This window comes from Elgaria multicarinata, chromosome 1 (assembly GCF_023053635.1).
Source record: "Elgaria multicarinata webbii isolate HBS135686 ecotype San Diego chromosome 1, rElgMul1.1.pri, whole genome shotgun sequence".
Taxonomy (NCBI): Eukaryota; Metazoa; Chordata; class Lepidosauria; order Squamata; family Anguidae; genus Elgaria; species Elgaria multicarinata.
Genome location: NC_086171.1, coordinates 137366274 through 137379554, shown reverse-complemented (window position 1 = coordinate 137379554; position 13281 = coordinate 137366274). Strand labels below are relative to the sequence as shown.

Here is a 13281-nt window from a genome sequence, read left to right as displayed (position 1 = left end):
TAGGCCCAGATGGTGCTCTGGACACCTCCATGTAGCAACTGCAAAGTCCAAGTTGTGGCAGATAAGAACAATTTGTCTTGCAAACATGTCAAAGCTGTAAAGCACGCCCCTGAGTGTTCCATGGCATCAGCATTAGGACCAGATTTTTAAACATTACTTATATATAAAATAAATATAATAATTATATAAAGCCAGTTATGTGGTTATAACATAAACATAAAACAGAGTCAGACCATCTCATTTAGTTCTGTGTACACTGACTGGCAGTGGGTCTCCAGACGTGCCTCCTTATCAGATAACAGGCACTAAACCTGAGACTTTCTGCATGGATAGTAGGGGTGTGCGTTGCACACCAAAAAACAGGGGGTTGGATGGACCTCCGAATTCATGGTGCAGTTAGGGGCAGTTCAAAAATCGATGGGAACCCATGGTGCAGGTAGAAGATCATTCAGAGCCCCAAAGAGATCTGTATCCAAAGGCTGTTTAGGCAATGTGAGGGCTTGTTTCATGTTGATGATGGACAACTAACTGAACACTTCCATATTAGGAAGATGCTGAGGTTGTGAGGGAGGGATAGTTTTGAGATTGACATCTGTGGCTAACCAATAGCCACAGTCTCCTCCCTGTTGCCACTCTAATCATGTTGCATAGGGGCAGGGATTACAAATTATATAAACATAAAGAGCCCATAGTGCTCTTTCACAATGCAGCTGAGGCTGAATGAATGTCACGGAAATGGGAAAGTTCCATCAGCTTTCCCTAGCACTTTCCTATCTGGGGGAATTTTGAAGCCCCCTCTGCCCTTGCCCCACTGGTCCTGGGGGGGCAGTGGCCTGCCTGGGCATGGGGGGAGCCTTGCCTGCAGCACTGCTGCCACTGCCAGCCTGAAACTGACCGCTGGCTTGAAGGGGGTGCAGCCTCTAAAGATCTAGCATACCTGGGATCCTCCGCCAATAAAAAAAATGATCCTAGGTGCTACAGTTTTATTTTGAAGGAGATGGTGTGGGTGGAGCCTCAAGATGACTCATAACTGACTTTTTTTTTTTATTTCAACTCAGACAGACCAGCAGAAGAGAAAAGGGTGTGCCTAATTCTGGGGGTGGGGGGAACTAGAAGAAACACCTCTCCCTCTCTCCCCCATTCTCCCAACATGGCCAGAGGTAGCTTTCTTTGCTACGTTGTGTGTATTGGGGAGGGAATGCTTGGAAGGTTTTTTTAAAAAAATCCCTAAAAAGCAAGGGATGAAGGGATCAGCTTCAAACTTGGCACAGGTAAAGCCCTACTGAAGAGCTATCTGGTTTCATCTCTTTATTTTTTAAAGATGATGGAGATATAAACATTTTTGTTAATTAATTCTCACTGATGTTAATAGAGTGGTTCTCCAAAAATGGAGCAGTTTTACCCGACGGTGCAGGGAGATGGACCCATTCCAAAAACTGGAGCAGAGCATTGCCTCATCGGATCTGCACCCCAAATTTCGGGGAAGAGCAGATCCACTCTGCTATAGCCCTTCCACAAAGGCAGTGTTTCCTACAAATCATCCAGGTCTTCCTCTCATAGACTATTGTAACCTATTTTCAATAATATACAATTGACTCTCTACAGCAGTCCAAAGCAACTTGGTCCACTACTCAAGTGGTTTTTATGGCTAGGAAACCTTTCCTACTGTCATTTTTTTTTAAAGAAAACCTGCGCTTTTTTAATTCAATAAATTGAAGTGCATATTAGAGACAATTTAACCACAGGCTCAAGTGCCAGGTGCTTATCTGTTAATTGGCAGAGATTTGGAATGAAGAAATCTTCCATAAACAGCTACCTAACTGTAGACACCTACATATGGCCAAAAAAAATATACCTTTTTGCAAAAATCACATCGCAATATTTTTACAAGCATAAAGTAAGAGAAACTAATTGAAGTTATGAAAAGAATTTTCAAAGGAAACAAAATAGACAAAATCAAGTGGGTATAGCTGCTAATATATCCAGGAGCATGCATTAGCAATAAGGCAGCCTCATCTACAACTGATTATATACATATAGTTATAGGAAGGTTTTGCACCCAATAAAAAACAAAAAATTAAAATAGTAATAATCACTTCACTGAGTATTATAGCAATTGATCTGGAATAAGGACCTAAATAGATGGTTCAACAACTAACTGTCTAATCTACATAATATTGCAGTTTCAGATTTACAATACAGTAATTTATTGAAAGTAAAGTTACAGGCTTTACATATCTCAAAAAACATGACAGCTACAGATGAATAACAGTTCAATCCTATACATGTGTACTCAGAAGTAAGCCCCACTCAATTCAATGGGACTTACTCCCAGGTAAGTGTGCATAGGATTGCAGCCTAAGTGTCATATCAATGCAAGTCAAATGCTAACATTATACCTTTTTTTTAAGGCCTTGTGACCTGATCTTAAGACATTTTGAAGTATGTTCAAATGCATACTTTTGCCCATAGCACCAAAAGTATTTCCTTATATTTAGAGAGTCACAGCTTAGCACATTAGCACTCAGTTTTGTCACACATCTCACTCTAAAAATATTAATACTTCTCAGGCTTACCAAACACTGCTTGCTAGCAAAAGTGTAATGTTCAGCTCCCCAGAAAATTGCAGTATCATTGTGACCAAAATAGAAGGTAATCTGTAGAATTTGGTATACATCAGCAACCTGTACACAAATACACAATGAAAAATAGGTGCAACTGGAGAATATGGAGTTGGCTACCCTTTGTAACTTTGTATTTGTGTACACAAAATTTGAACTAGGAAACTATTTTAAGGAAACAGTTACTTACCAGGAAAAAGAGGATACACACGACAATATCTTAAGGAGACCTATCATTAAGGGATCCCAGGAGTGCTTAGAATGTAGCCTCCAGGACTTCACAAAAACTGAGAAAAGAAGTCCCACCCATAACCAGAATAAATAATCCACCAAAATATTTAGGCTGCCACATTCTTGCCCATGATGTAACAGAAAAAGGAGTTTGTTATTAACAGCCTCAGCCTTTAAAGGGGATTGTTACAGCTGTAGGCCTGCCTTTCTACACAGATGGAATCACCAGAATCCTTCAGAAAGGAACAATTCATTACATCTGAGGCAGAAAAAGCTCTATCTGCCTGTAATAGGCAACACCTGAAATGGTACAACCAAAGTACTTGAAACCACTTCTATCTCCTCAGAGTGTGCTGTTCAATATAGGTTCTGACGTGCCTTCACACATGATGATGGCCAACTCCTAAGTCACCTCAGTATTTTTCTTTTAGATGTCTTGGACACAATTCAGCACTGAAATCAGCAGGGCTTGATCACACAGTTAAACATCCATGCACCATTTTATCCGTGCTCCATTTTATTGAGCCATGAACACATCTAATTTTCTCTTGAATGTTTCCACAGTGATAAGTCTGCCTTCAGCAAATCGGTAACCTTCCTGTTATTGTAGCTCGCGTCTAATTTTCCATATTTGTCCAAAGTTGCATTGCTCAGTTGTTACCAACATAAGGCAATACTATACAATGTGCAGGTTCTCAAATCAAAACCACCATGTTCCTGGGTTACCACATTGCTTAGTTAGTTACTTAATTTATTTATTACATTTATATCCCGCCTTTTCCCCTCTTGTGAGGAACCAAAGGCAACATACATGTTCCTCCTCCTTTCTATTTTATCCTCACCACTAACCTGTGATGTAGATTAAGCTGAGTATCAGTGACTGGCCCAAAGCCACCAAAAGAGCTTCATGGCTCAGTGGGGACTACAACCCATGTTTCCCAAGTCCCAGTCCAATACTCCACACTGGCTTTCTAACCCAGCCAAAGCTAGACAGGGCAATATCTCAGGGATCACCCCGGGATTGTCCCTGTGATTCCCTCCCTTTCCCCGGGATATGGCCCTAAAGTTGTAGCCTGCATTTTCCGCAGTCTTGGAATGATCCCAAGACCGCAAAACATGTGGGCGGGTGTCGCGGTTTGTCGTGGTTACTCACGAGGAGCTGGGAACCGCGCATGAGGTGTAGAGCTCCTCAGGAGCTCTGCACCCATCTGAGGTGAGGTGGGGTGAGTGGGAAAAATTGATTTAAATAAACAAACTTACAATTTGCATACGACCGCTCCTGCACTTGTCTCCTTTAAGGAAAACAAAAAACAAAATGGGGGAAGCGACGTCCTGTTCCTCCGAGGTCATCGCACAGTGCGTGTAAACAGAGGGGGAGACCTCATGATAACAATATTGCGAGATCCTCACCTCTCTGTTGCGTTAGACCTGTAGGTCTAGCTGAGGCCTATGACAAGGTTGTCAATCTCTTCACAGTCAAGCAGTTATCGACTGGGTTCAGCTCAGCATGGACTAATAATCAACTCAACACTGATCCTAATCCACAAGACAGTTGATTATTATCATGTTGTGTGGATAGTGGTTTATTACCCAACTGTTGACCAACATCTTTTATGAACGCAACCATTTTCTTGAAGCTCAGCTCCCCATTTCCATAGGATTTGTTTCCCTCAGCATGTTCCCCTTCCATATCCCAAATTGGTATGCATATTGGTGCATTAGCTAGTTTCTTCAATTCTTCCTTTCAGTCCCATGACAAACCGAAATTGTTTATTTTAATGTGGGCCACATCTTCAGTTCAGTTGGCCAGTTCCCTGACAAGATTAGAAGGATTTTACCACACAGGTAGAACATTGAGCTAGATAAACCATTTAGGTTGACCTTTCATGGCACAAATACTTAGTTCAGTGAACATGGGAAACATTTTTTTTTTACCTATCAGCTCAAAATGAAAAACATGAGCTATAGCATATCAAAAAGCAAAGGAAAGATAAGGGAAAGAATCCAAGGAGTCTCTGGCCTTAGCTAGACCTAAGGATTATCCCAAGCAAATGGTGGTGGTGGACATCCCTGCCTGCTCCTGGGATCCCATGTGTGTCATTTGGATATACAGGGATGATCCTGGGACAATTCTGGGATATAGGCCTGGTCTAGCCATGGCCTCTCTCTCTCTCTCATTTTTCACCATTGGATTGTTTTTGCTAAATACTTTATTTATTTATTTAGTACATTTATGTCTTTTATTCCATGATAGAAATCAAGCCATTATAAATAGGGCCCCTAAGTGGTCTCCCATCCAGGCACTTAACAGGCCAAAACCGGCTCAGTGTTTTACAACTTGCTTTCATTGTACGCCCTCAAACCATCCCCTGGGATGAATTAAAAATGACTGTCCGATTTTTTTAAAAAGGTACCTAAAGTTTTACTTAATTCTTGCTCTTTTATAACTATATTCTTTTGCAATAAATAAGATTTGTTTAACCAAACAGACTAATGAGAACTCTGTGAGTGCTTTAGGTCATGTCTTAAGAAAACATGTCACTGTATCCAAATAATTCCCTATGTTTGTGTCTGTGGTTTTCATTTTTCTTGAAGAAGGTCAACAAAGATCATTTACCAAATCTCAATAGTGTTTATGCGACGGAAGCAATGAGAGGCTGTTATCAGGTCTGGAACTGGTCAATTTGGACTACTGAACTGTAGAAACAGAGTCATATTCCGACATAAAACCACTATCTAGATACTTATTCCTAAACCGTAATTAATTAAATCCTATTAAGTTGAATAGGGGGTAATTGCAGGTAAATTTGTCAAGGAGCCTTCCCCAAACTGGTGCTCTCCAGATGTGCTGGACTGCAACTCTTAGCATTTTTTATCATTAGCCATTTTGGTTGGGGCTTATGGGAGTTAAAGTGGAAAAAATCTAGAGGGCACAAAGGTGGGAATGGCAGATGTATAAGATAGCGTCTTAAGAGTAGGCTCAAAGATTGCCTGATACATACTGCATATGAACACTTCATTGTTCTTTCAGATTTCCAAATTGGAATTCTGCATTTCCTGCACCAAGGAGATGTACAAGCTATCCCTACATCATGAGCTTGCAGCTGTCATTGGTAGGGAAGTTATTCCAACATCTATTTCAAAAGAAAACAACACACAACAGAACAGCAGGTACAAAGTGCATGCTTCCTGTCCCACGTAACTGTAACATTCACTGCCAGTGTCATCTAAGGGGTTATGGATTAATTGCTTTTAGTTAATTCACTGAGCAAAAATAATGAGCAAGGCTCAGGAAAACCCCTTTGTAAAAAGAGTGTCCCTACAGTCAGTCCCAAGACAGACCACTAGGCCTCAGGACAGAAGGTTGATACAAATCCCCCTTTCAGGCAGGACTTTGGGAATATTTAATGTATAAGAGAATAATTCAACAGCGTCAGTCTGTATAATTGGAATAACACTAGTGGAGCTCCTCTGACTCTTTCCATTACACTAATACTTGTGCATAATGCTTGCACAACTACTTGCACAACTGCTTGCATAACCACACTTGTGCAAATGCAACTTTAGTTGAATTCTCTCCTTGCACATAGTTCAGAACCTAGTTTCAGCTGGTGCAGTGCTATTTGTGCTAGGGAATGACACAGTGGGATACTGCCCTATATGATTTTTTTTCTCTGTTGATATTGCTGTTCTGTGTATTTCCTTTGTAGTTTCCAAGTGCTAGTAAAATGTCGTCATCATCATCATCATCTCTGGTTTCTTGCTTGTGGCAATTTTCTAGATGGACATGATGGGCTTTGCCAAGTCATGCTGTCTTTTACTGATTCAGAAATGTCCTTACTATTGAGCATGTTTTAAGTATGACTGCTTTCTGGATGTTGGTGAGGATGTATTTTGGTAGGTCCAGTTTCTGAAGGTTTTCTGTATAGTTTTTTGATGTGATTCTGGTGACTGATGTGACTAACAGATTAATTGTGACCTTTTCCTGTTGCCATAATTCTTTAACTACCATAGCCACTGGCGTATATTTATCTCTCTTTTTCGCTTCCTTGTCTAAATTATTATTATTATTATTATTATTATTATTATTATTATTATTAATGTCTGGAGTGATAATTATAAGTGGACGTTGGAAGGGAGTCTAAGATCTAAAGTGGAGACACTGCTTTATATATGTAGACCTCAGATGGTTCTTAAAACATGAATTGCAAAAGGTTCTAATTCACGTGGAGAGCCAATATGCCAGGAGTGCAGAATCTTTTCCAGCCTGAGATCCCACCACCATCACAGGCATGCCTGGTTAAAACATGAGAGAGGGCCTTCTTGGTGGCTGCCCTGGGGCTCTGGAACTCCTTTCCCAGGGAAGCTAGCCTGGCTGCCTCCTTGGTGTGCTTCCGGAGGCAGGCAAAAACTGTTTTGTTCCGGCAGGCCTTTGGGGATAGTCTGGACCTCTGCTTATGTGTTGTTTATACACTGGATTTTTTTTAAATTATCATTTGTATTTTAGATGTTTTAATATTGTAGCATGTTTAATTATATTTTAAAATTTTGTATATCTCTATTTATATTTTTAACTGCACATGTTTTAATTTGTAAAGCTGCCTTGAGTCCCAGGATTGGGGGAAAGGAGGGATATAAATAAATAAATAAATGGTGTGGCCATCTGGGAAAACCTGGAAGGCCATATTTGGTCCCTGGGCCTGAGATTCTGGACCGTTGCTATACACGCAGAGCAGACTCCTAACTTCCGACTCCTCCCGAAGTGGGGGAGTCTGTGTGGATGGCAGGGGCGGCAGGGGACATGGAAATAATGGCAGCACTACTGAGGGCAGTCCTGTTCTTCTTCTCTTGTGATGACCCTTGTGTGATGTATAACAACTGAAGAACTGAGGAAGAAGCTGCGAGTTGGCTTTATAAATATTTATTATTAGTTCCTTTTTAAGCTATGTTCACTTTCCTTTTGGAACGAAAATCCAGATAAAAATGTTAAAAGTAAAATACAAATGTATAATTGGCTCGGACAATTATTATTATTATTATTTTTTGAGAGTATAGAAAAGGGTATGTGCATGACATGCATGGTGATGCTTATACTATTATATCAATGAAAGGAAGAGAATATGAACATTTTGGTAGGCCACATGTAGAAGAGTAGCTGTCTGGAATAAACTGGTATTTTCAGTGAGAATCCTCATCGAGATAGGTCAAGGTAGGGCAACTTCCAGCCTCGGTACCTGATCTATCCTGCACTGGGCCCAATATGAGGCATGGGGGGGGGGGGGTTGAGCACCCTTTGCTGGCCCCATCCCCTGCCCTCCCAAGCCCCACCTCCTTCCCAAGCCTCACCCCCTAGGGGGTAAAAGAATTTCCATCTCATCTGTGATTGGAGGTTTTTTTTCAAGGTCCCTCCCCCCATTACCCTCCCCTGCCAAAAGCCTTCACAACTCTACTTCAACTTAAGTGTGCATAAGATTGCAGCAAACCAAGGTTGGGCTGAAGCTACTCACTAGAAAGTGTGTATAGGATTGTGACCTAAATGTCTAAAAACAAGAAAGGAAAAAAGCAGCCCTTATTCCACCACATTTTTGTTCTACACAGTGCACCTGAAAGCGACATGGTGAATGTCACACAGTGAATGAACTGCTACATTTTACACTGGAGCCCACAAATAGTGATCTACTTTAAGGACCACATCCTAGAAGCTGTTTGCTGCCAGTGAGACATGTGCAGTCCTTACCACAGCCTTTGACAACCTGGTGCCCTCCAGATGTGTTGGACTGCATCTCCCATGATTCCCAGCCAGCATGGCCAACGGGGAAACCTGCCTTATTGACTGCAGCTAACTTGCATATATCACACTAAGATTCTACCACTCCTGTGACACAGGCATGTCCGTGTGTCCATGGCTGAAATGCCAAAGCAGTCAAGGTTTTCAGGCGCTGAGCTATCATATAAGGGAAACACATGCATAACATATCTATTAATGTAGCATTCCTTTCATTAAACAACCAAACTGCTGACTCAAAACACCAAAAGAATGAGTCAGAGATCCCAATACTTCCATTTAAAGATCTTAAATACTTGCCACGAGCAGTCATATTGGATGATTTAAGGCTTTTAATTAGAAGTTTCCTGATGGTTATATGCTAAGTATGTCATTCCCTTGGGACCCCCGCTTCCCCAGCAAAAGAATAAAAAGTAATAACAATAACCAAAATTTAACCCTGAATGAACCATCAAAACGTCTGCATGCACCTTACAAATCAGTGTTTTGCTGTCATATAACCACAATGTTGAAAAACTGTATAGCCTAATACATATACACCTTCTTACATGCATCCATCAAAAACATCATAATACTGTAGTCTAGGGTAGCTGGAAGAAAATCTACTCAGCTACCTGTGAAGAAATAAATTAATAGATCCACTGAAATAGCTGCAATGTGTATTCTGCATTCCCTCAATGGGTTTGTAGAAGACTGCTTCCCCTAGTATAACACTAAAATAAAAATTCTTGTAATTTAAAGTGTTTTAGGTTTCATGTGGGTTTATTTAAACTATGCATAGTCAGTATGGCCACAATTTCAAAGAACAACTGGAAAGTCTATATCTGGCGGTGAAGTTGATCCTCTATTTCTTCCGTTAGTTTAATTGCAAATTCGGCTCAAATAAAGTAAACTCTCCTCTCAACAACAAGCACAAAAGTTAATGCATGCAATTGTGCAAGAATGTGGCATTCCTTCAGAAATGTTCCAGGTCTCGTAACAGCTTTAATATTGCCTTCGCTGTTCACCACCTAGTAGTTCAGTAACGCATTTGTCTTCTTCTGCTAAAACGATGTAGTGTAGTGTATTCTCAGTGGTATGTTTTCTTTGAAAAGCTGTAATTCATGCTCCCCCACTTATGAGATGAAAAATGATTGCCTGATCCTAAACCTCTTGTTACGTTTATATAATGTATTCAGTGTCATACCCAGGCCTAAGGAAAATACAGATGTTCTAATGATAAAAGTCTAATTCCTGCCAACAAAAGGTACAATCTGTTACTTAGTTTTACTGTGGAGTTTGAAGTGGGGGTGGTTAAAAGATTTGGGAGGGTGGGATTCTCACTGACTACTAGCATTGGCCTGAGTTCTAATGTAATGCAAAAACTCAGCTCATCAACTCTGATCCATGGCTGTCTTTACATTGGAGACAATGCAAATAAAGAAAGAGACTAGGGTTGCATTTACTTTCTGTCTGCAGCATAGGAAACCAACAAAAGTAAATTCCAATGTATTCTAAAACCATGGAGTGTAACTACAGCATATGAAAAATATGTCAACCAGTGGTGCATAGACACTGAATGTGTTCTCAGCATCTACCACATGAGAACCGTCAGGAAAATAAATACTGTAGGATTGGGCTGACAATGCCACCATTTGAAACAATGAAGGAGTATCTTCTGATGTACTTCTTTTCTTTTAGCAAGACATTTGCAACACACACGAAAGGCAATGCTTCTGATCATGATACTTTATGAACTTGGTTCACTAATGGCAAGAAGCACAGTTTATGGCTACATTGTTCACCGGCAAAACTGCTACAGAGACTAACCTCTAATTTATAAGATATCAGAAGTAGCATTTTGGGGTGGGGTGGGGTCATATTCTAAGTAGAAAGACAATCTGTTATCCCCACCCCACCCCAGGATTGTCTTGTGCAAAATGTGTCAACCGAAAGTTAAGCTGAGGTGTGTGGGGGGGGAGACAGAGAATGCAAATTAAAGCGGAAGATTTAATGAACTTGAGTCAGAGAGAAAGGACCACATCAATAATAGACTGCTACAGGTAAACAAATTTTCTGCTAGCCAAGTGGATCGTTACCATATGTTATGCAAACGCCCGTTAAAAGGGAAACAATTACTGAACTGCTGTGTGCATGCAATCGTCCAGTGGCAATTAAAATAAAAAAGATTGCTACAGTCATGATAACACTTAAATTTGATTTTCCCTGTATTAAAAAAAACCATCAGGAAAATGCCAAGGATCTTAAGTGACATGCATGTATCTGCATCCTCAGTGAACTGTTACTGCTGAGCATTGCTATATACAGACACGGGAAGGTGGCATTGCAGATCCAGTTACAAACATTAGGCACTATCCCACAGAAATTAAGTCAAGCATCAGTGATTTCCATTCCAACTTCCATGAACAAACTTAGCATTCCTAAAGCAAGTCAGAACCTTTTGCATTGATCCATTGTTTAGGTACAAAAACAAAAAAACCCAGCGCTTTTCGATACCTCGGTAACAACGCTGCCTGCAATTCTGTACAGTTTCAAAACATCAACTAATTGGGCATAGGGCTCTGCCCGGTGGCACTCTGTGTTCTTAAATCATGTAAAGGTCTAAAACTGGAGCCCCCTGATTCTGCAGCAAAGATCAGCGCTTGTTAAAATGGCCCAATTAAGCAGAACCATATACTGTACGTCTCTCCCAGACAAATACGGTTATTCGCTAATACATTGGGCTATGCACCGGTCAGTTCTTCTCTTACGAATGGATCCATGAATCAAATCTCTTGGGAAATGTAGGCATCCCATATCACAGGAGTCAGATGCTTGGAACTGCACCGTTAGCCTTAATGCAGCAAGCGTTTGGATGGGTCTTACAGCAGAGGGAGGGCAGCGCTAAAGAACGGGGTCTTTTTAAGCATCACGTTAGATTCCCCCCGCGCTGGGCACTAACGTAAAGGTTTCTCCCCGAGAAGGGCTATTTCTCAAAAGCTCTCTCTGCACTGCAGCCGCTTTGGTTGCAAGGCTGGGCGGCGGGGGGGGCTGAGAGTGGGTTCGCTCTGCTCTCTGATGAGCCATTACAGCTTTCAGAGGCTTAACAGGGAGTGTGAGAAACATGCCTTAGGAAGAAGCTGCAAAACTAATTCCACGGGGAGAGCTGGTGGCAAATCTTCCGGCTTCTCTTCCCCCAGCCCACTCCTCCGCCAGGCACACGGGGGAAGAGCAGCAGCAAAAGGAGATGCCGCCAAAGTTCAGCTGAAAAAGTACCACGAATCTGTAACGAGGGGCATTTCAAAGGGTGGCGTGCGTGTGCGTGTGCGTGTGTGTGTGTGTGGGGGGGGGAAGGCAGCTTTTAATTGCACTGGACGAAAAGGAGAAACCAGAGGGAATTCTACAGGCGGGGGTGGGGGACGGTGTGTGTGGGTGGGTGGGGGAGGAGAGGAGATAAAACTGTCCCTGCGAAATGGGAATAGACTAGTTTCAAAGTGGGACGGATCCTCCTCCTCACTCCTCAGCCAAGCCCTCTGTGCCAAACGGCTTGGACCATTTTGGTGCAGACCAGAAAGCCAGCTTTAGAGAGGGAGGGGGAGCTCTCCTTCTTCTTTTCCCTCTCTCTCTCTCGCCGCCCCCCCCCCCGCCCCGCAATCTCTGAAGCAGACCAGCCAAGGCATGTGGAGATCCAAAACAACACAACACACGCGCGCGCCCGCACACACACGAGTCAACCCCCGAAGGCTTCCAGCGGAGAGGCTGGCGGGGCGAAAGGCGGTGGGGGGGTGGGGTGGGGGTTATTGCTGACTGCTGAGGCGCGTCCTACCTAAGCACAGCCGTGTCCCCTTTCCTGACCACCAGGTTGTCCACAGCCGTCCCGGGGAAGTCCACACTTTGGCCGGCGGGCAGGCAGGACGGCAACAAGCAGCAGAGGCTCAACAGCACGGCGGCCAGCCACTGGTTGGAGCAACAAGCGCCCTGGACCAAGAGCATCATGTCCATGCCTGCGCGGAGGCGGCTGCTGCTGCTGCTGCTGCTGCCGCTGCGCGCGCTCCGGCTCTCGGCTCGCGTGGCCCCCGACGGTGCTTCCAGGCGGGCAGGCAAGGCAGCCTTCCTCCCTTCCTTCCTCGGGGCCGGCCAAGCGCAGCGTCCTCCTGCTGCTGCTCGCCTCGCCTCTCCCTCTCCTGCCGCCGCCGCCGCCGCCCGCGCCCGCCGCCTTCTCCCTTCCCTCCTCTCTCGGCGCTTCTCGCTGCTGGCCGCGTCCGGAGCGTGTCTTGTCTCGGGTGTCTCGCACACCATCTAGCGAGGAGGGAAGCGCGCGGGAGAATGAGCCAGCCAGAGAAGCGGCAGCGGCGGCGGCGGCGGCGGCAGCGGCAGCAGCAGCAGCAGACGGACCCCAGGCTCTGAGCCGGTTGCCATGCAGCCGTTTCCGTAGCAACTTGTCCTGGTGGCTGGTGCTGGTGCTGCTGGAGCAGAGAAAAGCTGTGGAGGGGGGGAGAGAGGGGGGAGAAGAAGAAGAAGAAGAAGAAGAAGAAGAAGAAGAAGAAGAAGAAGAAGAAGAAGAAGAAGAAGAAGAAGAAGAAGAAGAAGAAGAAGAAGAAGAAGAAGAAGAAGAAGAAGAAGGATCAGTGAGAGAGATGGCAAGAAAGAAACTATTAAAGGCAT

The 13281-nt window shown here is 43.4% G+C and overlaps 1 protein-coding gene across 2 annotated transcripts in view; it reads right to left on the bottom strand.

Annotated features, from left to right (window-relative positions):
- The window catches only part of NEGR1 (neuronal growth regulator 1), a 585000-nt gene extending 572332 nt beyond the window's left edge, over window positions 1–12668 (bottom strand). For both annotated transcript variants that reach the window (XM_063137453.1, XM_063137460.1), the window contains exon 1: window positions 12443–12668. In XM_063137453.1, the coding sequence (XP_062993523.1) occupies window positions 12443–12618 (176 nt within the window). In that variant the 5' untranslated portion in view covers window positions 12619–12668. The remainder of the gene's footprint in view (window positions 1–12442) is intronic.
- Between the last annotated feature and the right edge of the window lie 613 nt (window positions 12669–13281).